The 27,669-nt window shown below is 39.6% G+C and overlaps 3 protein-coding genes and 1 pseudogene across 3 annotated transcripts; all 4 read left to right on the top strand.

The window, feature by feature from the left end:
• The first annotated feature begins 1,212 nt into the window (after positions 1-1,212).
• LOC134635425 (C-C chemokine receptor type 1-like) lies at positions 1,213-3,901 on the top strand. Its single transcript, XM_063484806.1, has 3 exons — positions 1,213-1,219; positions 2,636-2,782; positions 3,006-3,901. The coding sequence occupies exons 1-3, from the start codon at positions 1,213-1,215 to the stop codon at positions 3,899-3,901; spliced, it is 1,050 nt and encodes a 349-aa protein (XP_063340876.1).
• Positions 3,902-9,734: 5,833 nt separating this feature from the next.
• Positions 9,735-11,578, top strand: LOC134636734 (C-C chemokine receptor type 2-like; the record flags this gene model as incomplete). Its single annotated transcript, XM_063486856.1, has 2 exons — positions 9,735-9,789; positions 9,951-11,578. Coding segments are annotated over 2 exons (855 nt in total), but the record flags the coding sequence as incomplete, so codon positions are not given.
• A 3,533-nt stretch (positions 11,579-15,111) lies between these two features.
• LOC134635424 (C-C chemokine receptor type 1-like) lies at positions 15,112-17,190 on the top strand. Its single transcript, XM_063484804.1, has 3 exons — positions 15,112-15,118; positions 15,929-16,072; positions 16,295-17,190. The coding sequence occupies exons 1-3, from the start codon at positions 15,112-15,114 to the stop codon at positions 17,188-17,190; spliced, it is 1,047 nt and encodes a 348-aa protein (XP_063340874.1).
• A 4,196-nt stretch (positions 17,191-21,386) lies between these two features.
• On the top strand, positions 21,387-25,683 carry LOC134637656 (atypical chemokine receptor 2-like; annotated as a pseudogene).
• The last annotated feature ends 1,986 nt before the right edge of the window (positions 25,684-27,669 follow it).

Below are 27,669 nucleotides of genomic sequence, written 5' to 3'. Positions count from 1 at the left end.
TAAAGGTAGGGACTGCTCAGTCTTGTTTGTGAACTAGAAATTTAAAGATTACATTAAAGATCAGATATTGGGTAAGGTCCCCCTCTACAATGTGGGCAACAGAAATTCTTTTTAATTTTCTTGTTCTTTGCTCATTTTCTGATTCAAACTGAGTGCATTCATTAAAATTAAATTTTAAACAGAAGTAAAGTTTGTAATCTCAATATTATTTTATTATTACATTAATATAGAACAAGGTTCAGGTAGCATTGCACAAAAACAGCTGGCAGAAAAATCATCCGGAGAGCAACTTTTTACTTTCTTCATTTCAGTGACTGTACTTTTTCACTACTTCAGCTTCTACTGGAGTAATTTTCAACACTAGTAGCTGTACTTCTACCTAAGTAGAGAATGTCTGTACTTTCCCACCTCTGGGCAGATGTGACACAACCACCCAACTGCTACAAGGTAGAGCCCCCTCATCGCCAAAAGCCTCAGTGTCTAACTTGCAGTTTATATCTCTATCACTAAGTCTTTATCTCCTTTGCTATCACTAACTCTATCTTTGTCCCTATCTTATCTACGCCTCTATCACAAACTGTATCTCTATTTTTATCTTTACCTCTGTTGTTATCTATATCTGCCATCAGTGAGGTTTACAGAAGAAACAAAACAATTGAGTGGCAGCTCTCTGGGTGAAAAATGTGCTTTTGATGCCAGAGGCAAGCTATCATCATCAATATGAACCAAGACAGCAGCTTGTTGAATCTATGCCATGTTGTATTGAGGTAGTTCTGAAAGCAAAACTCTGTCCAGTGATAGCAAAGTGTCTTTACGAAAGTGTCCTGAGATATACAGTGATAATGTAAAACAATGGGATCAAGAAGACGAAGGAACAAATAAAGAAAGAAATGATAATAATAATAAGCATTGTGACGCGCTAAAAACTAGCAGTCATTTTGTGAAGGTGTGAATTTGGGTCACCAAATGCTGTGCTGCACTTTGAAGTATTATCTAGCTGTCTAGATTTTAAGCAGACTCCTGATAAAGATCTCACTTGAGGACGTACAGGAAGTGAAATCTGCTTTTCTACTGTGCTCCTCATTATAAGACTGCTGACTTTAAGACAGTTAGTTTATCTCTGAACATCTAAAGGGATCACATCAATAAAAAAATCAAAAAAAAGAGTTCCTGACTTGACGTGTTCGGAAGAGACATCACTGAGATATCACCATGTCAGGTGAATACATTTTAATAGTAATGCAAAATTTAGTATATTTAAAGTGTAATATCTTTCAGAGTTCTTAAAAATATATTTTTAATAATGTGTAATGTTCACAGCTGTACGAGTTGCCGCAGGGATTCAAAACCAAATGCTATAATTGAAATTATATCACAATTACTTCATGATTGCCATTTCTAAATTTAGTCTATACGTTTTTTATTTTATTTTAGTCTACTGTGTTTGAAGACCATTTTTGAAATTATTCAAAAGATATGCATTGCCACAATGTCTTGTGGTTGACCTTTATATCTACTGTAATCTACAATCATCTCACCCACAAACATGTATTTTTTTAAGGTAGACAATATGATAATTGAGTTGTACAATGATAATTATGTTAAATAATATCACTATGACCAAAACATACCAGTGTGAAAAATAATCATTAACAAACAGGCCAAATGAAATAGTAACGTTTATTACGCCTGCTGAAATGAGCAGGTTTATGATTGTACAAGCTGACGCTGGGTTAATATGTTTAAAGCCTTTTATGACCTTTCTTCCAAATAGTTACAGGTTTAAATCATAGCCAAGGAGACTTAAATCCTACTTTAATAAAGGAGCGTCACATTATGGATTGATGTGAAGTGGTGAGAACTTTCCTAAGGAGGGAGTACCTGTGACAACCAAAAGGTGGCAATCAATTATCAACTGGCTGGGGGCCAAGAGCCCAATGCAGCAGAGCTGAATGGAGTAGCATTTGTGGTGCTCATGGTTAAGGAAATTTCCCTTTTCAAACAGCAACATGTCGGCAAGAATACTACTGCTACTACTTTAACTAGCACGTTCTTCTTCTGTCCCAATGAAAACGGATGAAGCAGCATTACCTAAATTCTTACATTTAAAAAACTATTCAATTTTCTATTCACCTTGCTCAGGAGCATCTATATGCTAGGACAAAAGAAAAAAAAAGAAAAAACAGAATATATATATATATATATATATATATATATATATATATATATATATATATATATATATATATATATATATATATATATATATATGAAAAAAGAAAAGACAAGGATTTTTGGTCATTGTAAACCTAAAGCAATAATTATTAGTTAAATGTAACAGTTAAGATAAAATACACTTCATATACATGTAAATGCATTACAACCAAGTCGATTTTATTTGACCACAGCTGATTAAAGTTAACATTTACATTACACTCATGTAACAAATTTACATGAAAATGTGCTTAAAAAACAGATTTGCTTTTCTTTATTCAAATAATACAATTAAATTTTTACATTTGATCAACTTGCATATGTTTTTTGACTATGCATCTTAATATTTGCAAACAGAGTTGAAAGACTATTACTGATACTACTACTAGTACTAATGACATCATTCTCTCTCTCTCAGCAGAATATAATGACACAGAAGACAATTACAGCAATTACAGTGATTTTGATTATGGAGACTATGCTCCAGCCAACTCCACCGATGTACAGGAATTCAGCCAAGTGTTTCTTGCTATTCTCTACAGTTTGGTTTTCATCCTGGGCTTCATAGGTAGGTGTGTCTACTTGTGTCTATATTATGGAGATTGTATTGTATTTACACATTGCAGGAACCTGTTGTCCCTTATGGGAACAGAAAGCATGTTTTAGGCCTAAACTCTGTATGCAGGTGTGTTTATGTGCAACACAACAACATGAGACCGACAGAGAGAAAGAGACAGAAAGAACATGTAACAGGTGTGACAGCTACACTTATTGCATCTTTTCTTCCAAAGGTAATGGACTAGTGGTGTGTGTCCTGGTGAAGCATCGCAATCAGAGCAACTTGACAGACATCTGCCTCTTCAACTTGGCTCTCTCTGACCTCCTCTTCGTCTTCATGCTGCCTTTCTACTCTCACAATGCCAGGGTCGGCCAGTGGACATTTGGAGACTTCATGTGCCGTTTGATCTCCGGGTCTCACCACATTGGCTTCTTTAGCAGCATCTTCTTCATGGTTGTCATGACGCTGGACCGTTACATGATCATCATGCACGCTCACAGGGTTGCACGTTATCGCACAAAGAGGGCAGCCATCATTCTGACCGTGCTCGTTTGGATGCTGAGCTTGTTTGTCTCTCTGCCGGATTTTATCTTCATACAGGAAACAGAAGAGACTCAAAAGTTTGGATGTGACTATCCCAAGGAGAGCAAAGTCTGGGAGCGTTACAACCTGTTCACCACAAATGTGCTGGGTCTTGTGATTCCCGTGCTGGTGATGGTAGGTTGCTACTCCAGGATCATCCCCAGGCTGGTAAACATGAGGACCGCGAAGAAGCACCGCATCGTCAAGCTGATCATCTGTATAGTGGTTGTATTTTTCTTGCTCTGGGCTCCATATAACATTTCCCTTTTCCTGGAGTTTCTTCAGGAAAGAGAAATAATCCTCAATGATGAAACCTGGTACAAAAATGTAAGGCTGTCAATAACAGTGACTGAGGCCTTAGCTTACACACACTGCTGTCTGAATCCCATCATATATGCTTTTGTGGGAGAGAAATTTATGAGACGAGCCTTGCAGCTGCTGAAAAAGTTGATGCCTGGTTACAGCAGAGATCTGACAGACAGCTCATTCAGGAGAAGCTCAGTTATGTCCAGGGGCTCTGAAATCACCTCCTCCTTTAAACTGTAGAAGGTGGAGGACAGTTGTAAGTATTTTGTCATGAATGTTTCACCCTGTTATTTCTACAGACTGTGAATTGTTCATGTTTGTTTTGTTCATTTAGTCACTTCTATTTGACACATATCACAGTGTTCTTCACCTGTGTGTCACCTTCAAAATGTGTCTCTACACTTTTGCACCCATTGAACTAAATTAACCTGTTAGCAGTGCCGGCTGCTTTCTAGAATCAAGAGTATCTCACTCATGTGATGCCCTTCCTTGTTCTGCTCAGGCTGAATTACATTTGCTGGTCCGTTAAACTGAACCTGCTGTTTATAGCAGTGTGTAACAGTTTGCTTTCTTCTTCACACATTTTTTTTAATGAGTTTGCAGTTTCCCAAAAATGCACCAAAAATAGATTTTCTTTGTAGAAAAGAAGATCTGAAATAGCTGCATATATGGATAGTAATTCACAAATTTCTCTCTACTTCCATATTGTTTTCTAAATAGTCCCTTTGTTTGCTGTATTATCTTGTGGTTTGTTGGATTTGTCATTGTTTGCCAATGGAGCTGATTCGAGTCAGACATCCATTCATCTCTTTTCCTCATTTTGTATTATAGCTCTATGAAGACAATAAATGATAATGCAGATCTTGAACTTATGTCAAAAGAAGGTCATCAAGTGGATTGTCACATTGGAGAAGTACATTATTCATTTTGAGAAGAATATTTGCAGTGAGCATGTTCTTCTATTTCTCATTGTTATTGCAATGACAATTTCTGTACACAGTGATGAAAAGAGAGAAGATCAAAAGTTCTTTGAGATGGAGGTAGTTGTTCACCATCATAAAACAGCAGCACAATGTCATATAGAGGACCATTAGTGGAGGTGGATTTCATGAATAGAATATTGAGGGAAAGTTGATCAAGTTAAGCTTTCTAATTACTGTTGTTAATATAGGTTGTTATTATAGAATTTTAAGAAGTGTATTTGGAAAAACAAAAAAACAAAAAAACACCCCTCTTTGTCTGATTTTTTTTCGGTGTCTCTTTTCTTTACTCATATTAACACAAAAGGCTAATTTCTCTGAAAACTACACCAACCCCTTTTGTCTGGAAAAGGAAGTTTCAGGATAAGCATCAACAACCCTCTAATCTCATAAAATTAAATCAATCTTTAAAAAAAAAGAAAAAAGAATAAAGACATGCCCTTTAGGGGTAAAAATGGAAAGGTTTTGTCACGGCATCACAAATTACCTGGGAATAGTTCAGTAATCCAAGCATTTTTTTTCTGTCCAGAATCCAAATACTTGGGAATTTCATATTTTCATGTACAGTATGTTAATAAAAGGTTCAAAGGATATGAGTGACAACTGTTGTGAAACTGAACAGATTGTGTCACTGCATGCAGACGTGAAGTTCACCTGCTGAAGCTCAAAGTCAGCATAAAAATGCCAAAGAAAGTTGATTTAAGGTACGTTGAAGATAAGATGGTTTTTAGTGCCAGAGGGGCTGGCGTATGTGTTTCGGAAAATAAAACTCAGTGGAAAATGAGCATTTAGACATGCAGATGTGGTCAAGTCAACCTGCTGAAGTTCATGGTGAGCATCAGAATAGAAAACGTTTCTACTAAAGTATCCTGTGAGTGTAGAATCTATGATGTGCAGCATTGATATACAACAGTGAGACCAAGAAAAGGAAGAAACAAATAATAATAGTAACTAAAATGATAATAATAAACTCTTTCGTACTTTATGTAAATACCAGCAGTTATTTGTGTCACCATATGCTGTGTTGTTCTTTGAAGTACTTGTAATAATCTCATTTAAGGACATGAGGTAGTAAAATATGCTTTGCTTTTTGTACTTCTCATTATCAGACTGCTGACTTTAAGACTGTTAGTTAATTCCTGCATATCTAAAGAGATCACATCAATAAAACGCGAAAAAACGAAGCCTTGAAGTGTAATTCCTGACTTCACCTGATTTAAAACAACATCACTGAGATATCACCATGATGAAAAAAGGAGCCTTGTGTTGTGTTTGATGAGAGCCTTTATTAGTCCCAGAGATGGGAAATTCACATTGTTGCAGGAGCAAAGTAGACAAGGCAGGAATAAATAAATATATGCAGTATACTTACCATACTAACCATGGCTTACCATGGTTAATATGGCCATACTAAGTATACCATATACTAAGTATACATAGTATACCATACTATGCAAATATAGATACACTACACAAGGTAGAAGAAATATAATTTAGATACAGATATATGTACATATATGTGTAGGTAACGATACTACTACTTGTAGCATCTAACAATCTTTCATAGTGCAGTGGTTGGATGTTAATAGCAACAGGTATTGAATATTGCAAAAATAAGTACAGACCCCAGTGCGTGCTCATGTGGTGTGTTTCGACATGTGTGCATTCACTGCTGTTGTACATTTTAGAGACTGACAGAAGCTGGAAGGAAAGACCTCCGAAATCTCTCCTTGGCATGCCGTGGGTGCAGCAGCCTGCCACTGAAAATGCTGCTCAGTGCTGTCAGGGCGACACTGGTGTATTGGATGTGTGCGTGTGTCTGTCTCCACATGTGTGGTCTTCTACAGAGACCATGTTGTAGAGTCTGACAGCAGCTGGGAGGAAAGACCTGTGAAATCTCTCTGTCCCACATCGTGGGTGCCGCAGCCTGCCACTAAAGGAGCTGTTCAGTGCTGACAGAGTCTCCTGCATGGGGTGGGTGATGTTGTCCAACAGGGATGACAGCTTAGCTGCCATTCTCCTGCCCCTCACCACCTCCACTGGGTCCAAGGGGCATCCTAGAACAGAGCTGGCCCTCCGGATCAGCCTGTTCAGTTACTTTTGTTCCCAGCAGACTTGGAAGAAACACCACTGAGATATCACCATGTCAGGTAAATAAATTTGGAAAGTAATGAATTTAGTCTTTTTAAAACTGAACATTTCTCAGAGCTCAAATATATTTTTATATTGTGTAACCGCCATCCACATGAGAGCTCTTATGAATTGGCTGTGCAGCAGGCAGGAGAGGACCCAAACGCAGACTCACAGAGACAGGACTTAGAACTCAAAGAGCAGCTTTTTTAGCTGAAAATGGAAAAGAATGCAAACTATACTGGGAATTTATAAGAACTACACACACAGGGAAATTCACAACCATTAGGGAGATCATGACACAGGACAGAGGGAGACGCTGACATAAATTCACAGAAGAATAACGAAGGAGGTGGGAACACACAGGGAACAGAGCTGACATGAAATAACATGACGCCACAGGGGAAGCAAAATTAGACACACCAAAGAGGGAAACAAGAGACCTTCACAATAAAACGGGAAACGGAGAAACATGACACTGGATTGGATGAAAGGCAGATGAGAGGGAAATGACAGGGTGGGGAAACATGGAATGAAACAGAAGGAGGGAAACATAATAATAATAATTTGTATAGATGTTGTATTTTTCTTCCTCTGGGCACTATATTACATTCATCCATCCATTCGCTTCCGCTTATCCTTTTCAAGGTCGTGGGGGGCGCTGGAGCCTATCCCAGCTGTCATAGGGCGAGAGGCGGGGTACACCCTTGTAACATTTCCCTTTTTTTCCTGAAGTTCCTTAAGGTAAGAGAAATAATCCTCATTGAAACCTGGGAGGAAAATATAAGGCATTTGATTTGACACATACTAGTGTTCTTCACCTGTGTCTTAACTTCAATATGTGTCTGTACAGCTTTGGACCCTGTGAATTTAGAGTGGGATATATTTGTTATTAACCTTAAAATTTTAGATGAGCTGCTATCTGCTTCACAGAACAAACCTTTTGGTCCATTAACCTGCTGTTTATAGAATCTGTAAAAGTTTGTTTTCTTCACACATTTTCTTCATGAGCTTCCATGTTTGCAAAAACACACTAAAAAGAGCATACAATGGTTTCAGATCTCCTTTGTGCAAAACTTGCACATTGCCTTACTGTCATTCACATTTCTACCTACTTCCACATTTTCATGTCTTATACTCTTCTTCACTATGTACTATGTTACAGTTCCTCGTATTTGTCTTTTTTTGGCACTGGGGTAAGTGAAAATGAAATCTGCATTTCTTCTTTTTTGTGTTCCTCATTATCAGGCTGCTGACTTTAAGACTGTTAGTTAATCCCTGCACATCTAAAGAAATCACATCAATAAAGCACGAAAAACAAGGAGCCTTGAAGTGTAATTCCTGACTTCACCTGATTTAAAACAACATCACTGAGATATCACCATGTCAGGTAAAAATCTTTTAACAGTAATACAAAATTGTATATATATGTAAAGTTGAACATTTTTCAGAATTCTTAAAAATACATGTTTATAATGTGTTATGTCCAAGGCTGTACATAGTCATGTAGGAATTTAAATCCAAATGCTTTAAATTTAAATTTATTTATTAAAATAAATAAATAAGTAAATAAATTATATTACAAATGCTTAATATTTGTATTTTTATAGTTTGCCTGGATATTTGTGTTTGAATATTGATTGAGCTGTTTAATTGTCACTAGCAATGTTACAAGTATATGCAGTGAAATAGGACCCCTTCCAACCGTACATACCTTGCACAAACATCATGTTGGTAAGACAGGTGAGAAAGAGGTAGGATGGTAAGAAAAACAATGAAATACAAAATACATGAGGGAAGAGAAGGGAAAAATGAACTCCACTCAGACAGAGCTCCTAATGGGAAACCAGTTTGAGAACAGTAAAAAAACCCACACCTCTCCACAATAAAGCACATGAATCTTCACACCTTACAACATAAAAAAAACATGTGACTTGTAGTATGGGAGACAGCCGATGTAGATAACAGCCATCCGGTGTTGCAGCTGAATCCTGGCGCTGGGCAGAGACCGCCTGACAGCATCGGGTGGAAGTAAGCTTCGAAGGCGTTTTGGGGGGGGCGGCGTATATCTGTGTCTGACTACATGTGTATGTGTGCCTGTGTGCGTGTATGTGTGTGTGTATCCTGTATCCAACTGGAGAGAGAGAGTGCCCTTTCACCTAGTTTTAAGCGAAAGTCAAAAAGTCAACAATCGCCAAGCCGACGCAGGTGACCTTCAGGAAGTAGGAGGATAGAGCAGACAGTCATACATCGTCTTGTAATCTGGGAGAATTTGTTGTTCCAGCTTCAGCCCTGGAGCTTCCAGGTGGTGATGGGAGGCTGCATGAAGATAGTGGTTGTTTGGGTTTGGTTTAGGGTGAAAAACTGCATTCCAATTCTGCAGTTGATCTAATGTCCATTGCTGGTTCCCAGGTCTATCGATTTCCCATTGCAGAGTTGCGAACTTCTCCATGATTTTATCCATATTGCGTTCAATAAGCACAGTCTGAGTACTCGTGACTACCCACCTCATCAATCATGCTAGCCAGCCTTATGGGATTTTGAGCAGCTGTAACCACTTTCATTAGCTGCCGATAAGCCAGGACCGTGCCATCTCCAATCCGCAAGAACCTCGTTATCATGGTTCCGGATAGGTAGATGTCTTCAACGTCCTCCACTGAGAGTGTTGCCAGTCACACGACCTGCCACTGTTCCAATAAAAATGGTTGAAGCCGTATTATTAAATGTAGCCTAAAATTCTACTAACCTCTACCAGGACCATGGGTCTACACTAATACACTACACTAACACTAACACACTGCCTGTAATGAAAAATAAAAGAATAAACAATAAATAAATAATAAAGACTCTCTCTTTCTCTTCTCTTAGCAGGATATTATGACTTAGAAGACTATTACAGAAATTACAGTGATTTTGATTATGGAGACTATGCTCCAGCCAACTCCACCGATGTACAGGAATTCAGCCAAGTGTTTCTTGCCACTCTCTACAGTTTGATTTTCATCCTGGGATTTATAGGTAGGTGTATCTTCTTGTATGTGCAGGTGTGTTTATGCACAAAACAACAACATGACACCCACAGACAGTAGGAGACAGAATGTTATTTTACGTAATATTTATTTATGTATATTTTAGGTAACAGTGTGACAGGTACACCTGTCGTGTCTTTTCTCACAAAGGTAATGGACTAGTGGTGTGTGTCCTGGTGAAGCACCGCCTTCAGTGCAACCTGACAGACATCTGCCTCTTCAACCTGGCTCTCTCTGACCTCCTCTTCATCTTCACGCTGCCTTTCTACTCTCACTATGCCAGGGTCGGCCAGTGGACTTTTGGAGACTTCATGTGCCGTTTGTTGTCTGGCTCTCACCACACTGGCTTCTTTAGCAGCATCTTCTTCATGGTTGTCATGACTCTGGACCACTACATGATCATCGTGCACGCTCACAGGGTTGCACGTTATCGCACAAAGAGGGCAGCCATCATTCTGACCGTGCTCGTTTGGATGCTGAGCATGTTTGTGTCTCTGCCAGATTTTATCTTCACACAGGAAATACAGGAAAAGTCTCAGAAGATTAGATGTAACTATCCCCAGGAGAGCAAAGTCTGGGAGCATTACAACCTGTTCACCACAAATGTGCTTGGTCTCTTGATTCCCTTGCTGGTGATGGTAGGTTGCTACTTCAGGATCATCCCGACACTGGTGAGCATAAGGACCGCAAAGAAGCACCGCATCGTCAAGCTGATCATCTGTATAGTGGTTGCATTTTTCTTGCTCTGGGCTCCATATAACATTTCCCGTTTCTTGAAGTTTCTTCAGGAAAAAGGGAAAATCCCACGTAGTGACTCCTGGGATAAAAATTTAAGGCTGTCAGTGGTAGTAACTGAAGCCTTAGCTTACACTCACTGCTGCCTGAATCCCATCATATATGCTTTTGTGAGAGAGAAGTTTGTGAAAAGAGCCTTGCAGCAGCTGAAATAGTTGGTGCCAGGTTACAGCAGTTCATTCAGGAGAAGTAAGGGTCGCATTTTAAAACAGATTTTTTTGGCATTTGGGTTTGCTTTTTATGTTCACTTGGCCAGGTGCAATACTAGTCAGGCAATGTGCAATCCCTGTGTGAACTGGTGCGCACACCATATAGAAATTTTCAGCATCGCGGTGTGGATGTGGAAACGAGAGGACCCAAACGCAGGACTCACGGTGAAGATTAAGGGTGTTTATTAGAATGGCATTATTATCATGAATGGATGAACAGAACAGGGAAGAAGACTGACTGACTGACCTGAATGACTGACTAAACTGAAAGGCACACATGCGGAACAGAGATTGAAAATGTGACGTCATTTCCGGGGTAAAACCGCAAGGGATTGTAGGTACAAGTGGCTAGCGCGCACGGGCTATTCAAAGACAAGAGTCACACAGAGATAAACAGAGACACAAAGAATGGCAAGAAGCTGTTGTATTATTAACTGCTATAGCCGGTCGCATGACAGCCACTATAATGTATTATAGGGGACCATTAGTGGAGGTGGATTTCATCAATATTTAGAATATGCAGGGAAAGTTGATTACGTTAAGCTTTCTAATTACTGATAAACTGCTGTTAATATAGATTTGTATTATAGATTTTTTTTTAAGAAGAAGTATATTTGAGAGAACAAACAAACTTTATCTGAAAACATTTTTCAGTGTCGCTTTTCTTGACTCAAATCAACACAAAAAGCTACTGTGATGGCATGCCACACATGGTAAGCTCCAAACCTCACCACCAGTTGATTCACTTTAGTTTAATTTACAGTTACCACTTTAATATATTCTACTTACTGTTCAATATTGTTTCTTTATTAAATGTATGTATTTTTCCATCACACCTTCCAATGTTTATATGGAGTGCACACATATTAACCTTGCAAGGTCAAAGTTCAGTTTTGTTATATTAATACATCTTTCTTTGTTTGAGTTACCTGGGTTTTGGCTTCTCCTCCTGTCTGGCAAAAGGTGTGGCAAAGGGCTGGGAGAGCTGAAGTAACACTGACAGCCTAATTGGATAGAACCACATGCTTCATTGCCTGGGGGGTGTTTCATGTTTGTTTAATTGTTTTGTATTAGTTGGTTATATGGCAGCCATTTTGTTTTCCCCCGTGTGTGTCATTTGGTTTAGCTAAACCAGTATTTAAGTTCCCCGTGTGTCATTTCAGCAGGTCAGTTTATCTTATGTTTGTTTGAGGTTTTGTTAATTATTATCTTGAGTTTAGTCTATTGAGTTGACCTCTTTTATTGGTCTGCCTGTTTAACTTTTGGCTTTATTAAATATATTTTCATATTTTTGGGTCAATAAAGCCCCTTTTTTGAATTAAACACCTGTGTCCTTTCTGCTTTACTGCTTGGTCCCTGACAGCTACAAAGCACAAAAAAACGATACCAACTCCTTCATCTTGGGACCTTGTCAAACTAAATGAATCTTTTTATAAACAGAAGAAAGACATGACGAGTCCTTCAGGGGTAAAAATGAAATGGTTTTGCCACTACATCAAAAATTACCTGGGAATAATAGTTCAGTAATCCAAAAATAATGTTTTTTCCATTTATAATTCAAATACTTTGAAATTTCATATTTTCATGTATAGTATGTTAATAAACATTTTAACGGATACAAGTAGCAACTTTTGCCAAACTGAACAGATTGTGTCACCAAATACCAGTGTAAACGGTTTCATGCAAAGAAAAAGTATACACTTACTCCTCATATCAATAAACATGTCCCTTTCAACTGCACATTAACGCAAATATCTATTAAGCCAATTACGCACAGTAACTCAGAGCATTTAGGCATGCAGACATGGTCAAGTTCACCTGCTGAAGTTCAAAGTGAGCGCCATAATGTAAAGGAATGTCGATTTAAGGGACATTTAACTTGATGTGATTATTTGTGCCAGAGGCCCTGGTCTGAATGTTTCAAAAACTGCCTCCTGGGAGGGGCCGTGCTGACACCTGCTGCTTTCTGGCAGAAAGCACCATGCCCTACCGGGTTTTAAATGCACTTTAGAACAGCGCGCAGCAACTCCACATATGAGCGGGCGGAGAGAGGTATGGGGTCTTCACATCCCTGTTCTCTGTTTGCCATCGGGATCGGTGGGGCCGGGAGGAGAAGTTGGTCGTCTGGTTGCGGTCTGGGATACTGCGCCTCCCTGCTGCTGCAGGACCGAGGGCGGTCTGCTTGTCTCCACCCCAGGGCAAAGGGCAACATCTCCTGGGTCTGGGGGCGGATTGCCCCTGTGGGGGTGATGGTACCTGGACCTGGGGTGATGGTACCTGGACCTGGGGGTATAGAGTATGTTTGGGGAGTGTGAGGGTGTACACAATGTTCATTTCTGTTTGTCTCCACGTTGGGAGAGTGCTGAGTGTGTGCATGAAGGTGGGAATGAATGTTTCAATTGGCCCCTTTTTTTGTCACATACAATGTCACACGTACACATTACATGGAGTAAAATTGGACCCCTTCTGACCATACATAAATATATTGCACAAACATCACATTGGGGAAGACAACTCGGAGAGTTAGGATGATTAGGAACAGCAATGAAAAAAAATACACAACATCAGGGACAACTGGAGGAAAAAAAGAACTCTACTCAAACTGAGCTCCCAATGGGAGAGCAGTTTGAGAAAAGGAAAAAAAAAACACCTCAGCACAGAAGCACATTAATTTTCACACCTTACAAAAAAAATAAAAAAATGTGTACGTGTGTGTGTCCCATGTTCAACTGTGAGAGAGTGCCCTTTACCCAGGTAAGCGAAAGTCAACAGTCTCCAGCCGACGCAGGTGGCCTTGAAGGATGTGAGCAGAGAGTCAAAACACAGTCCCGTTATCAGGGAGAATTGTGTTGTCTCAGCCAGCCTCGGGCTTGGGGCCTTCCAGCTCATGATGGGGTAGCCGCATTTGAGAAATGATGGTTGTTTGGGTTAGTGCGAGGAGGAGTTAGAGGAGCACACAAAACTGAATACACTGACATAAGACACAGACCTTCAAAGTAAAACAGGAAACTCAACACACATGAAGAGACACAGACTCAGAACTGACTGAACAGGAACAGAGGGAGTACAAAACCAAAACCTAAAAACTAGCAAATCCTAACAGAAGACATAACCAGAATAAATAAGAACATAATATATATATAATATTAACAAACACAAAACACTGAGCCATCAGACTCAGGACCATGACACAGTTCTACAGAGAATCACTAATACAATATTGCGTGATCTGGATGAAAATGGTCAGTCATCTTTGAGCTAATATGATTGCAACAGTAACTAAAATAATAACAAAAATATATAGAAAGACATCTCTGAATGTAAAACATGCTTTGAGTAGATAAGCTACACCAGCTTAAGACCACTGGATGCCACTGCTGCCAGATAAGAACAAGAAAATGAGGACGCAGTTTGCGCCACATAATTCGGACAACTGAAGATTGGAAAATGTCATCAGTTCAAATTAATCTCAATTTCTGCTCCTAAAATTGAATGGTAGAGTCAGAATTTGGCAGAATGGTGCATCTCCCTGTGCATCTCTTCATGATCACAGTGTTCCCATCTTCTGAAAGTGTTTTTTTAATCTGACAATAAATTCACTGTGCTCAAATGAGCTCCACAGTCACCACAGTCTTAATCCAATTGAAGAACTTTGGGATGTGATAGGATGTTCTGAATGTGCAGCCAACAAATTTACGGCAACTGTGTGATACTATCACATCAACATGAACCAGTATCTCTAAGGAATGTTTTTAGCAGCTTGTTTAATCAATGCTGTGTACAATTAGGGTAGTACCGAATTTCCCAGAGGAAACCACCCGAGGGATTAATAAAGTTCTATCTTATCTTCTCTTATCTTTCTGAAGACAAAAGTGGGTCCAAACCAGTACGTGCAAGACATACTACTAAAGTGTCTCATGAGTGTAGAATCGATGATGTGCACTGATGTACAACAGTGAGGGCAAGAAGAGAAAGAAACAAATCATAATAGTAGCGAAAACGATAATAATAAACTCTCTCATACGTTATGTAAAAACCAGCAGTCATTTTGTAAAGGTGTGAATTTATGTCACCATATGCTGTGTTGTTCTTTGAAGTATTTGTCATGATCTCACTTAAGCACATCCAGGAAGTGAAATCTATATTTCTTTTTTTGTGCTCCTCGTTATCAGACTGCTGACTTTAAGACTGTTAGTTAATCCCTGCACACCTAAAGAGATCACATCAATAAAACACGAAGAACAAGGAGCGTTGAAGTGTAATTCCTGACTTCACCTGATTTGAAGAGACATCACTGAGATATCACCATGGCAGGTAAATATCTTTTAAAAGTAATACAAAAATGTTATATATTTAAAGTTTAGCATTTTTCAGAGTTCTTGAAAATACATGTTTATAATGTGTTAAATCTGTTAATGCTGTACATAGTAATGTAGGACTTTAAATTCAAATGCTGTAATTTAAAATTACAGGGGGTGGGACTCGATAATTTTTTTTTTAAAGAATTAGAGGCTTTGTAATTAATTAATCTTGATTAATCGCATTAATCAAAAATTTACCCAAAACGCAAATGTTTTTTTTTTAATTTCTGGAAAAAAAAGCATTCAAACTGCAAAACTGAGAAACAAGAATATTATCCATGGCCAAATTTGGGGAGACTTAAAAATAAAATGTTACTTCAAGCACTTTTTCAAAATGATATTGTCTTTAAATAATAATAATAAAACTTTCAACATAAAGTGCAGGGTTTTTAAAAAAAAAAAAAAAAATATGGCAGAAACATAAAAGGTTATTTGACCAGCTTTACCTTTAAACTCTGAGTAACCTTAGCCAAACTCATTTTGTACATTAGGCTAAAACAGTGTGATCATCGAACATTTTAGTGCAAAAAATAACAAACCCAATGGACTCACAATACCTCCATGCTTATTTACCGTCTGTTTCTGTCAGCCAGTAACTTAGACAAACTAACCTTTTCTCTAAGTCTAAAATTGTACTCACCTCTACCATGTCCATGTTTTTACACTAATACACTATAGCTATTAATTTTCGCTGCTTGTGATGAGAAATAAAAGAATAAACAAATAAATAAATAAAAAATACCTACTCTCTCTGTCTCAGCAGAATATGACACAGAAGACAATTACGGCAATTACAGTGATTTTGATTATGGAGACTATGCTCCAGCCAACTCCACCGATGTACAGGAATTCAGCCAAGTGTTTCTTGCCATTCTCTACAGTTTGGTTTTCATCCTGGGCTTCATAGGTAGGTGTGTCTTCTTGTGTCTATATTATGGGGATTGGATTGTATTTACACATTGCAGGAACCTGTTGTCCCTTATGGGAACAGAAAGCACGTTTTAGGCCTAAACTCTGTATGCACGTGTGTTTATGTGCAACACAACAACATGAGACCGACAGAGAGAAAGAGGCAGAAAGAATGTGCAACAGTGTGACTGATACACTTATTGAATCTTTTCTCACAAAGGTAATGGACTAGTGGTGTGTGTCCTGGTGAAGCATCGCAATCAGAGCAACTTGACAGACATCTGCCTCTTCAACCTGGCTCTCTCTGACCTCCTCTTCGTCTTCATGCTGCCTTTCTACTCTCACAATGCCAGGGTCGGCCAGTGGACTTTTGGAGACTTCATGTGCCGTTTGTTGTCTGGCTCTCACCACATTGGCTTCTTCAGCAGCATCTTCTTCATGGTTGTCATGACGCTGGACCGCTACATGATCATCATGCACGCTCACAGGGTTGCACGTTATCGCACAAAGAGGGCAGCCATCATTCTGACCGTGCTCGTTTGGATGCTGAGCTTGTTTGTCTCTCTGCCGGATTTTATCTTCATACAGGAAACAGAGGAGTACCAGGAGTTTGGATGTGACTATCCCGAGGAGAGCAAAGTCTGGGAGCGTTACAACCTGTTCACCACAAATGTGCTTGGTCTCGTGATTCCCGTGCTGGTGATGGTAGGTTGCTACTCCAGGATCATCCCCAGGCTGGTAAACATGAGGACCGCAAAGAAACACCGCATCGTCAAGCTGATCATCTGTATAGTGGTTGCATTTTTCTTGCTCTGGGCCCCATATAACATTTCCCTTTTCCTGGAGTTTCTTCAGGAAAGAGAAATAATCCTCAATGATGAAACCTGGTACAAAAATGTAAGGCTGTCAATAACAGTGACTGAGGCCTTAGCTTACACACACTGCTGTCTGAATCCCATCGTATATGCTTTTGTGGGAGAGAAGTTTATGAGAAGAGCCTTGCAGCTGCTGAAAAAGTTGATGCCTGGTTACAGCAGAGATCTGACAGACAGCTCATTCAGGAAAAGCTCAGTTATGTCCAGGGGCTCTGAAATCACCTCCTCCTTTAAACTGTAGAAGGTGGAGTGCAGTTGTAAGTATTTTGACATGAATGTTTCACCCTGTTATTACCGCAGACCGTGTCTCATACTTTTTTTTGTTCATTTGGTCACTTCTATTTGACAAATACCACAGTGTTCTTCACCTGTGTGGCACCTTCAAAATGTGTTTGTACACCTTTGCACCCTTTGAATTTACAGTAATTGTTTTCTCCTGACTGTTAGATTTTAAATGTACTCATTACTTCTTCAATGCCTTTAATGTGTGTTAGCACTGCCAATTTACAGTATATTAATTACCTTCGACTCTAATTATCAAATTTTAAATGTAAATGCTGCCTACTTATAAAATTAACCTGTTAGCTGTGCTGCCTGCTTTACAGAATCTCGAGTATCTCACTATGTAATACCCTTCCTTCCTCAAGCGGAATTAAACTTGCTGGTCCGCTAAACTGAACCTGCTGTTTATTGCAACGTGTAACAGTTTGCTTTCTTCTTCACACATTTTTATGACCTTGCAATTTCGTAGAAGCACATCAAAAACAGCATACAACAATTTCCGAGTATCTTTGTACAAACGAAGATCTGAAATAGCTGCATGTGTGAATCGTAATTCTCTCTACTTCCACATTGCTTTCTGATGTGTAGCCTGATATAGTTCTTTTGTTTGTTGTATTATGTTATGGTTCCTTGTATTTGTCATTATTTGCCATTGGAGCTGATTCGAGTCAGGCATCTAGTCATCTCTTATCCTGATTTTGTATTATAGCTTTGCTAAGACAATAAATGAAACTGCAGATCTTGAACTTATGTCAAATGAAGGTCATCAAGTGGATTGTCATACTGGAGAAGTACATTATTCCTTTTGAGAAGAATATTTGTTGTGAGCATGTTTGTTTGTTTCTCATTGTTATTGCAATGAGAGATTCTGTACACGGTGATGAAAAGAAAGAAGATCAAAAGTTCTTTGAGATGGAGGTAGTTGTTCACCATCATAAAACAGCAGCACAATGTCATATAGAGGACGATTAGTGGAGGTGGATTTCATCAACAGTTAGAAGATTCAGGGAAAGTTGATCAAGTTAAGCTTTCTAATTACTGTTGTTTATACAGATTAGTATTATAGATTTTTTAAGAAGTATATCTGAAAAAAAGAGAAACAAACAAAACAACTGTTCATCTGAAAACATTTTTCAGTATTTCTTTTCTTTACTCACATTAACACAAAAAGCTAATTTCTCTGAAAACAACAACTCCTTCATCTGAGGAAAGTAAATTTCAGGAAAAGCAGCAACAAGCCCCTTCATCTCGTAAAATTTAATTAATCTTTTTTTTAAAAAAAGAATAAAGACATGACGAGTCTTTTAGGTGTAAAAATGAAAGTTTTTGCCACTGCATCAAAAATTACCTGGGAATAATACAGGTCCTTCTCAAAAAATTAGCATATTGTGATAAAGGTCATTATTTCCTGTAATGTACTGATAAACATTAGACTTTCATATATTTTAGATTCATTACACACAACTGAAGTAGTTCAAGCCTTTCATTGTTTTAATATTGATGATTTTGGCATACATAACTCATGAAAACCCAAAATTCCTGTCTCAAAAAATTAGCATATTTCATCCGACCAATAAAAGAAAAGTGTTTTTAATACAAAAAAAGTCAACCTTCAAATAATTATGTTCAGTTATGCACTCAATACTTGGTCGGGAATCCTTTTGCAGAAATGACTGCTTCAATGCGGCGTGGCATGGAGGCAATCAGCCTGTGGCACTGCTGAGGTGTTATGGAGGCCCAGGATGCTTTGATAGCGGCCTTAAGCTCATCCAGAGTGTTGGGTCTTGCGTCTCTCAACTTTCTCTTCACAATATCCCACAGATTCTCTATGGGGTTCAGGTCAGGAGAGTTGGCAGGCCAATTGAGCACAGTAATACCATGGTCAGTAAACCATTTACCAGTGGTTTTGGCACTGTGAGCAGGTGCCAGGTCGTGCAGAAAAATGAAATCTTCATCTCCATAAAGCTTTTCAGCAGATGGAAGCATGAAGTGTTCCAAAATCTCCTGATAGCTAGCTGCATTGACCCTGCCCTTGATAAAACACAGTGGACCAACACCGGCAGCTGACATGGCACCCCAGACCATCACTGACTGTGGGTACTTGACACTGGACTTCAGGCATTTTGGCATTTCCCTCTCCCTAGTCTTCCTCCAGACTCTGGCACCTTGATTTCCGAATGACATGCAAACGTTGCTTTCATCCGAAAAAAGTACTTTGGACCACTGAGCAACAGTCCAGTGCTGCTTCTCTGTAGCCCAGGTCAGGCGCTTCTGCCGCTGTTTCTGGTTCAAGAGTGGCTTGACCTGGGGCATGCGGCACCTGTAGCCCATTTCCTGCACACGCCTGTACACGGTGGCTCTGGATGTTTCTACTCCAGACTCAGTCCACTTCTTCCGCAGGTCCCCCAAGGTCTGGAATCGGTCCTTCTCCACAATCTTCCTCAGGGTCCGGTCACCTCTTCTCGTTGTGCAGCGTTTTCTGCCACACTTTTTCCTTCCCACAGACTTCCCACTGAGGTGCCTTGATACAGCACTCTGGGAACAGCCTATTCGTTCAGAAATTTCTTTCTGTGTCTTACCCTCTTGCTTGAGGGTGTCAATGATGGCCTTCTGGACAGCAGTCAGGTCGGCAGTCTTACCCATGATTGCGGTTTTGAGTAATGAACCAGGCTGGGAGTTTTTAAAAGCCTCAGGAATCTTTTGCAGGTGTTTAGAGTTAATTCGTTGATTCAGATGGTTAGGTTAATAGCTCGTTTAGAGAACCTTTTCATGATATGCTAATTTTTTGAGACAGGAATTTTGGGTTTTCATGAGTTATGTATGCCAAAATCATCAATATTAAAACAATGAAAGGCTTGAACTACTTCAGTTGTGTGTAATGAATCTAAAATATATGAAAGTCTAATGTTTATCAGTACATTACAGAAAATAATGAACTTTATCACAATATGCTAATTTTTTGAGAAGGACCTGTAGTTCAGTAATTCAAAAATAATGTTTTTTTTTCATGTAGAATCAAATAATTTGGAGATTTCATATTTTCACATATAGCATGTTATTAAAAGAGGGTATGAGTATACACTTACTCCTCATATAAAAAAAAAACATGCCTTTTCAACTGCACATGAATGCACGTGAATGCAAATATCTAATCAGCCAATCACGTGGCAGCAACTTAGAGCATTTAGACATGCACACGAGGTCAAGTTGACCTCCTGAAGTTCATGGTAAGCATCAGAATAGAAAACGTTTGTGTTAAATTGTCCTTTAAGTGTAGAATCTTCGACAGTGAGACCAAGAAGAGGAAGAAACAAATAATAATAGTTACGATAGCGATAATAATAAACTCTCTCATACGTTATGCAAAAACCAGCAGTCATTTTGTGAAGGTGTGAATTTGTACCACGATATGCTGTGTTGTTCTTTGAAGTATTTGTAATGATCTCACTTAAGCACATGCAGGAAGTGAAATCTGCTTTTTGTTTTTTTGTACTACTCATCATCAGACTGCTGACTTTAAGACTGTTAGTTAATCCCTGCACATCTAAAGAGATCACATCAATAAAACACGAAGAACAAGGAGCGTTGAAGTGTAATTCCTGACTTCACCTGATTTGAAGAGACATCACTGAGATATCACCATGGCAGGAAAATATCCTGAAATAAAGTTCACCTCTGCTACCATCTATAATCATCTGACCCTCGAATATGTACTTAAATCCTATGTTCATAAAGCAGAGCGACAAACTTTCCCAAGGAGGGAGTAGGACACCCATGACTCCCAAAAGGTTGGAAAATAACCAGCATTATCAGCCAGCTGAGAGCAAAACTATAAAAACAGCAAAGTGGAGTTGAGTATAATTTGTGTTGCTGATAGCAAATGAAAAGACATAGAAAGGCAGACATAGAGGACAGCTACAAGTACCTGGGGATCCCACAGGCAAATGGGAACCATGAAGAGGCCACGAGAAAAGCTGCAACCACCAAGTACCTGCAGAGGGTCAGGCAAGTCCTGAGTGTCAGCTGAACGGTAAGAACAAGATCTGGGCCATCAACACCTACGCCCTGCCCATGATCAGGTACCCTGCTGGGATAATAAGCTGGCCAAAGGAGGAGATAGAAGCCACTGACATCAAGACAAGGAAGCTCCTGACCATGCATGGAGGGTTTCACCCCAAGTCCAGCATCCTGAGGCTGTATGCTAAGCGGAAGGAAGGACGCCGGGAACTGGTGAGTGTCAGCACCACGGTCCAGGATGAGACAACAAACATCCACGAATACATCACATCAGTAAGATGGATCCAACCGACCACGTGCTCAGTGAATACCTCTGGCAGCAGAAACCCAAGAATGAGGAGGAAGAGGAGGAACCATCATGGAAGGACAGGCGCCTGCACGGTATGTACCACCGGCAGATAGCAGAGGTGGCTGATATCCAGAAATCCTACCAGTGGCTGGACAAAGCTGGACTGAAAGACAGCACAGAAGCACTAATCATGGCAGCACAGGAACAAGTTCTGAGCACAAGATCCATAGAGGCTGGGGTCTATCACACCAGGCAAGACCCCAGGTGCAGGCTATGTAAAGATGCCCCTGAGACAATCCAGCACATAGGGTGTAAGATGCTAGCAGGCAGGGCATACATGGAACAAAATATCTACAAACGGACAAAATGGGGATGGCTAACCAACTGGACATAGTGGTGGTAGACACACAGAAGAAGACGGCCGTAGTGATAGATGTGACGGTTCCGAATGACAGCAACATCAGAAGGAACATGAGAAACTTGAGAAATACCAAGGGCTCAGAGAACAGCTGGAGAAGATGTGGAGGTAACAGTGGTCCCAGTGGTAATCGGAGCACTAGGTGCGGTAACTCCCAAACTAGGCGAGCGGTTCCAGCAGATCCCAGGAACAACATTGGAGATCTCTGTCCAGAAGAGCGCAGTCCTAGAAACAGCTAAAATACTGCGCAGGACCCTCAAGCTCCCAGGCCTCTGGTAGAGAACCCGAGCTTGAAGGATAGACTGCCCGCAGGGGGCGAAGGGGGAAGTATGTCTATATGTATATACTATTATATCTTACAAAATTTCAGATGTAAATGCTCATTACTTATAAATTGCCAATTTCTTTTCTCAATCTCAAGTGTATTGGATACTTTGTCATCATTTGTTTATAGCAACCTGTAAGAGTTTGATTTTCTTCACACATTTTTTTTGAGCCTACAATTCGGACAAACAAACCAAAACGAGCATACAAAGATATCAGATTTTTTTTCTTTAGAAGACCTGCACATTGTCTTGCTGTCATTCAGATATTTCTATCTAGTTCCCCATTACTTTCGGATGCATAGCCTTATACACTTCTTTTTGGTTATGGTTCCTTATATTTGTCACTAACTTTCCACTTGAGTTGATTCAAGCCAAGCATCCATTTAGCCGGTATCCTGATTTTGTTTTCTGAAAACAATGAATGATAATGCAGATCTTGAACTTACTTCAAATGAGGGTCATAAAGTGGAGTCATATTGAAGAAGTGCATTGTTCATTCTGAGAATACATTTGCAGTGAGTATGTTCTTTCACACAGTTATGAGTAGTTAAGTAAGTCAAGTAGTTAAACTCAACTTTAGGTCTTTAATTCCTCATAAGATGTTGTTAAAATACAATCAGAACATTTAAGAAGTATTTCTGAAAGAACAAAAAATAAATTATGTTTTGAGATGCTCTAAAAACAAGTAGAGACCTGCTGGATCCCAAGACAACAAAAGAGGTGAGGCAGTTTCTGGGGCTGGCCGGTTATTACCACGGGTTTCTACCAAACTTTGTGGAACTGACCAGCCCTCTGACCACCTTCACCCAGAGGGCTGCCCTGAAACTAGTTTAGTGGACATAGCAGTGCCAGGAGGCATTCTGTTCTCCATAGTGATGCCTTGAGCATAGGGCTAAGGCCATTTTGTTCCAGCAGATAAGGGAGGGGTGTACATCAGTGGTGTACATCAGTCAAAAGTTATTAGAGCATTAGAATGGCTACAGTAGCTTAGGATCCCTGGTGGTGAAGTGTGGTTTGTGGCTCAGCTGCAGGGGAGGGGTATTGTAGCGAGTTTTGGGGGCAGTGACAGGGCAGGCTAGCTGGCACAGCTGTCACTGACAAACTAATCAGGTCTTTTCCATATTTAAAGCAGTAGCACGCTGGGATGGGTGTGGGTGTGGAGAGAGAGAAGACTGAACAGAGTGATTGGAGCTATATGAAAGCAGCACGACAGTAATCAGTCAAACTACGCAATAACAACGTCATGTGTTGGCCAGCAAACACTGTGTTTGCAGCATCATGCTCTAGTTTCCTGTAGCTTGAGACGTGCTACAATAACCCATCATGAAAATCTCAGAGTAATACATTCAGCAGCTTGCTGCATCTACATTATAAGTGATTCCTGCTAAAGTATCCTGTGTAGAGTCTATGCTGTGCTGCACAGCATAGACTCTACACAGGATATGACAATGTGTAGAGTGATGTGACAATGAAACAAAGAAGAAGAAGAAACAAATAATAACAGTAGTGAAAATGATAATATTAAACTTTGTGACACATTAGGTAAAAACCAGCAGTCATTTTGTGAAGGTGTCAATTTGTGTCACCAAATGCTTCGTTGTTCTTTGAAGTATTTTTTGGCTGCCTAGATGTTGAACAGACTCCTGATAATGATCTCACTCGCACCTACAGGAAGTGAATTCTGCGTTTCTGTTTTGTGCTCCTCTTTTTCAGACTGCTGACAGTGAGACAGATTGTTCATTTCTACATATCTAATAGGATAACAACAGTAAAACAGAAAAAAGGAGCCCTGAAGTGCAATTCCTGACTTCACGTAGTTGGAAAAGACACCACTGAGATATGTTGGGTGAATACATTTTAACAGTAATACAGAATTTCTATATATTTGCAGTGTAATATTTGTATTATTTTTTTAAATGTGTAACATATAAGGCTGTACACACTGCTGTAGGGATTGAAATCCTAATGTTGCAACTGAAATTATACCATAATTCATGTTTTCTGTTGTATATAGCGTCTAAAGATCTTTTGATTTTAACATCATTTGTGAAAAGTAAAAAGACACGCACTGCCACAATCGCTTTGAAGGTGTCCTTTATATCTGCTAACATCTACAATCATCTCACCCGCAAACAAGCATTATTTGAAGCTAAACAATATATGAATACTATTTTAATAAGATAGCTATCATGTTACATGATATCATGGTATGCAAAAGAAAAAAAAGATCTGTGTGGAAAATCATTGAAAAGGAGACCGAAGGAAATAGTAACTTTTATTGCACCAGTTGAAATAAAGAAATTGATGATTATACATGTGGGCAAATTTTACCCTGATATGACCTTTCTTCAGAATAGACAACATTAAGGAGGTTTAAATCCTACATAAAATAGTGACAGCGTATGGAGTAAATGAGTGAAAAAACTTTCCTAAGGAGTGAGTAGCCTACTTGTGACCACCAAAAGGTTGCAAAATAACCTGGAACGTGAACTGACTCAGGGCCAAAACACCAATGCCGATTATTTATGCTCATAGTAAAATTAATGACCTTTAAAAACAGCAACATATCAGCAAGAGTAGGTTTTAAACAGACTACTTCAAAATAAATAAAAAAAATTATTAGCAATACTACTACTACCACTACTAAATAATAATAATAATAATGATAATATTGAAAAGCTCTTTCTCTCTTTCTATAATGCCATAGAGGAAGATTACAGCGTTTACGATAATGGGATAGCAGAAGACTTTTCTTCTACCAACTCCACCGATGTAAAGGACTTTAACAAACAGTTTCTCTCCACTCTCTACAGTTTGGTTTTCATCCTGGGATTTATAGGTAGATGTGTCCACCTACCTATAAATCCCAGGATGTGTTGTGTGTATATCATGGGGATTGTATTGTATTTACACATTGCAGGAACCTGTTGTTGCTACATGATCACTGTGCACGCTCACAGGGTTGCACGTTTTTGCATAAGAGGGCAGCTATGATTCTGACCGTGCTCATTTGGATGCTGAGCTTGTTTGTCTCTCTGCCAGATTTTATGTTCATAAAGCAAACACAAGAGTCTCAGGAGTTTGGATGTGACTATCCCGAGGAGAGCAAAGTCTGGGAGCGTTACAACCTGTTCACCACAAATGTGCTGGGTCTCGTGATTCCCTTGGTGGTGCAACTCCAGGATCATCCCCAGGCTGATAAACATGAGGACCGCAAAGAAGATTGTCGAGGTGATCATCTGTATAGTGGTTGTATTTTTCATACTCTGGGCCCCATATAACATTTCCCTTTTCCTGAAGTTCATTCAGGAAAGAGAAATAATCCTCAATGATGAAACCTGGTACAAAAATGTAAGGCTGTCAATAAAAGTAAATGAGACCTTAGCTTATACTCACTGCTGAGCCTTGCAGCTGCTGAAGAAGTTGGTGCCTGGTTACAACAGCTCATTCAGGAGAATCACAGTTATGTCCAGGGCCTCTGAAGTCACCTCCACCTTAAAAGGATAGAAGGTGGAAGGCGGTTGTGAGTTTTTTGGCATGCATTTTTCACGCTTGGAAAGAACAACAAATAAAACATAAAACATTTTTTACTTTCTTTTTTCTGCCTCTTATTTGTACAAACAAATCACTTCTCAGAAAAGACCTTGTGGGGAAATTAGATTGAAGCATAAGCAGCAACAGTACAAGTCATTGCATAAAATTAACCTAATCTTTCTTTAAAAACAAGAATCAGTCTTTCAGAAGGAAAAATGGAGAGGGCTTTTCATAGGATCAAAAATTAAATAGTTCAGCAATCTGAACATAATGTTTGTTCTTTGTAAGATTCAAATAATTTGGGGATTTCATATTTTTCATGTACAGTATGTTAAAATAGATTCAAAAATTATGAGTGAAAGCTGGTGCCAAAATAAACAAAGTGTGTCACTGCATCCCCAAATATTAGTTTAAACTATTCCATGAAAAGAAAAGTTATACATTTACTGCACACATTAATAAACTTGCCTGTTCAACTGCACATGAACACAAATATCTAATCAGCCAATCACGTGGCAGCAATTCAGAGCATTTATACCTGCAGACGTGGTCAAGCCAACCTGCTGAAGTTTAAAGTGAGCATCATAATAGGGAAGAAGTTGATTTCAGTTAAAGTTCCAATGAACATGATGTGATTATTTGTGCCAGAGGGGCTGATCTGAATATTTAAGTGTGCAACCATCTCTAGTGTTTACAGAGAAAGGTACAGAAAAGCAACAATATACAGCCAGTCATCGTTGAGCTGGTACGATTGCAACATTAACTCAAATAAAAACTTGTTACAACCAAAGTATGTAGAAGAGCATATCTGAATGTATAATATACAGTGGGGCAAAAAAGTATTTAGTCAGCCACCGATTGTGCAAGTGCCCCCACCTAAAATGATGACAGAGGCCAGTAATTTGCACCAGAGGTACACGTCAACTGTGAGAGACAGAATGTGAAAAAAAAATCCATGAATACACATGGTAGGATTTGTAAAGAATTTATTCGTAAATCAGGGTGGCAAATAAGTATTTGGTCACCTCAAACATGGAAAATCCCTGGCTCCCACAGACCTGTAACGTCTTCTGTAAGACGCTTTTCTGTCCCCCACTCGTTACCTGTATGAATGGCACCTGTGCGAACTTATCATCTGTATAAAAGACACCTGTCCACAGCCTCAAACAGTCAGACTCCAAACTCCGCCATGGCCAAGACCAAAGAGCTCTCGAAGGACACCAGGAAAAGTATTGTAGACCTGCACCAGGCTGGGAAGAGTGAATCTACAATAGGCAAGCAGCGTGGTGTGAAAAAAATCAACTGTGGGAGCAATCATCAGGAAATGGAAGACATACAAGACCACTGATAATCTCCCACGATCTGGGGCTCCACGCAAGATCTCATCCCGTGGGGTCAAAATGATCATGAGAACGGTGAGCAAAGATCCCAGAACCACACGGGGGGACCTGGTGAATGACCTGCAGAGAGCTGGGACCAAAGTAACAAAGGTCACCATCAGTAACACACTAAAACGGCAGGGAATCAGATCCCGCAGTGCCAGACGTTTTCCGCTGCTGAAGCCAGTGCATGTCCAGGCCCGTCTGAAGTTTGCCAGAGAGCACATGGATGATACAGCAGAGGATTGGGAGAATGTCATGTGGTCAGATGAAACCAAAGTAGAACTTTTTGGTATGAACTCAACTCGTCGTGTTTGGAGGACGAAGAATACTGAGTTGCATCCCAAGAACACCATACCTACTGTGAAGCATGGGGGTGGAAACATCATGCTATGGGGCTGTTTTTCTGCCAAGGGGACAGGACGACTGATCCGTGTTAAGGACAGAATGAATGGGGCCATGTATCGTGAGATTT

This window comes from Pelmatolapia mariae, linkage group LG10_11 (genome assembly GCF_036321145.2).
Source record: "Pelmatolapia mariae isolate MD_Pm_ZW linkage group LG10_11, Pm_UMD_F_2, whole genome shotgun sequence".
NCBI lineage: Eukaryota > Metazoa > Chordata > Actinopteri > Cichliformes > Cichlidae > Pelmatolapia > Pelmatolapia mariae.
This window is presented reverse-complemented; position numbering and strand designations above follow the sequence as displayed.

Bases quoted from the DNA above. Each gene is read 5' to 3' on its own strand.
- LOC134635425 (XM_063484806.1), top strand. The intron at 2,783-3,005 runs GTAGGTGTGTCT...TTTCTTCCAAAG, and splicing joins TTTCATCCTGGGCTTCATAG to GTAATGGACTAGTGGTGTGT.
- LOC134635424 (XM_063484804.1), top strand. The intron at 16,073-16,294 runs GTAGGTGTGTCT...TTTCTCACAAAG, and splicing joins TTTCATCCTGGGCTTCATAG to GTAATGGACTAGTGGTGTGT.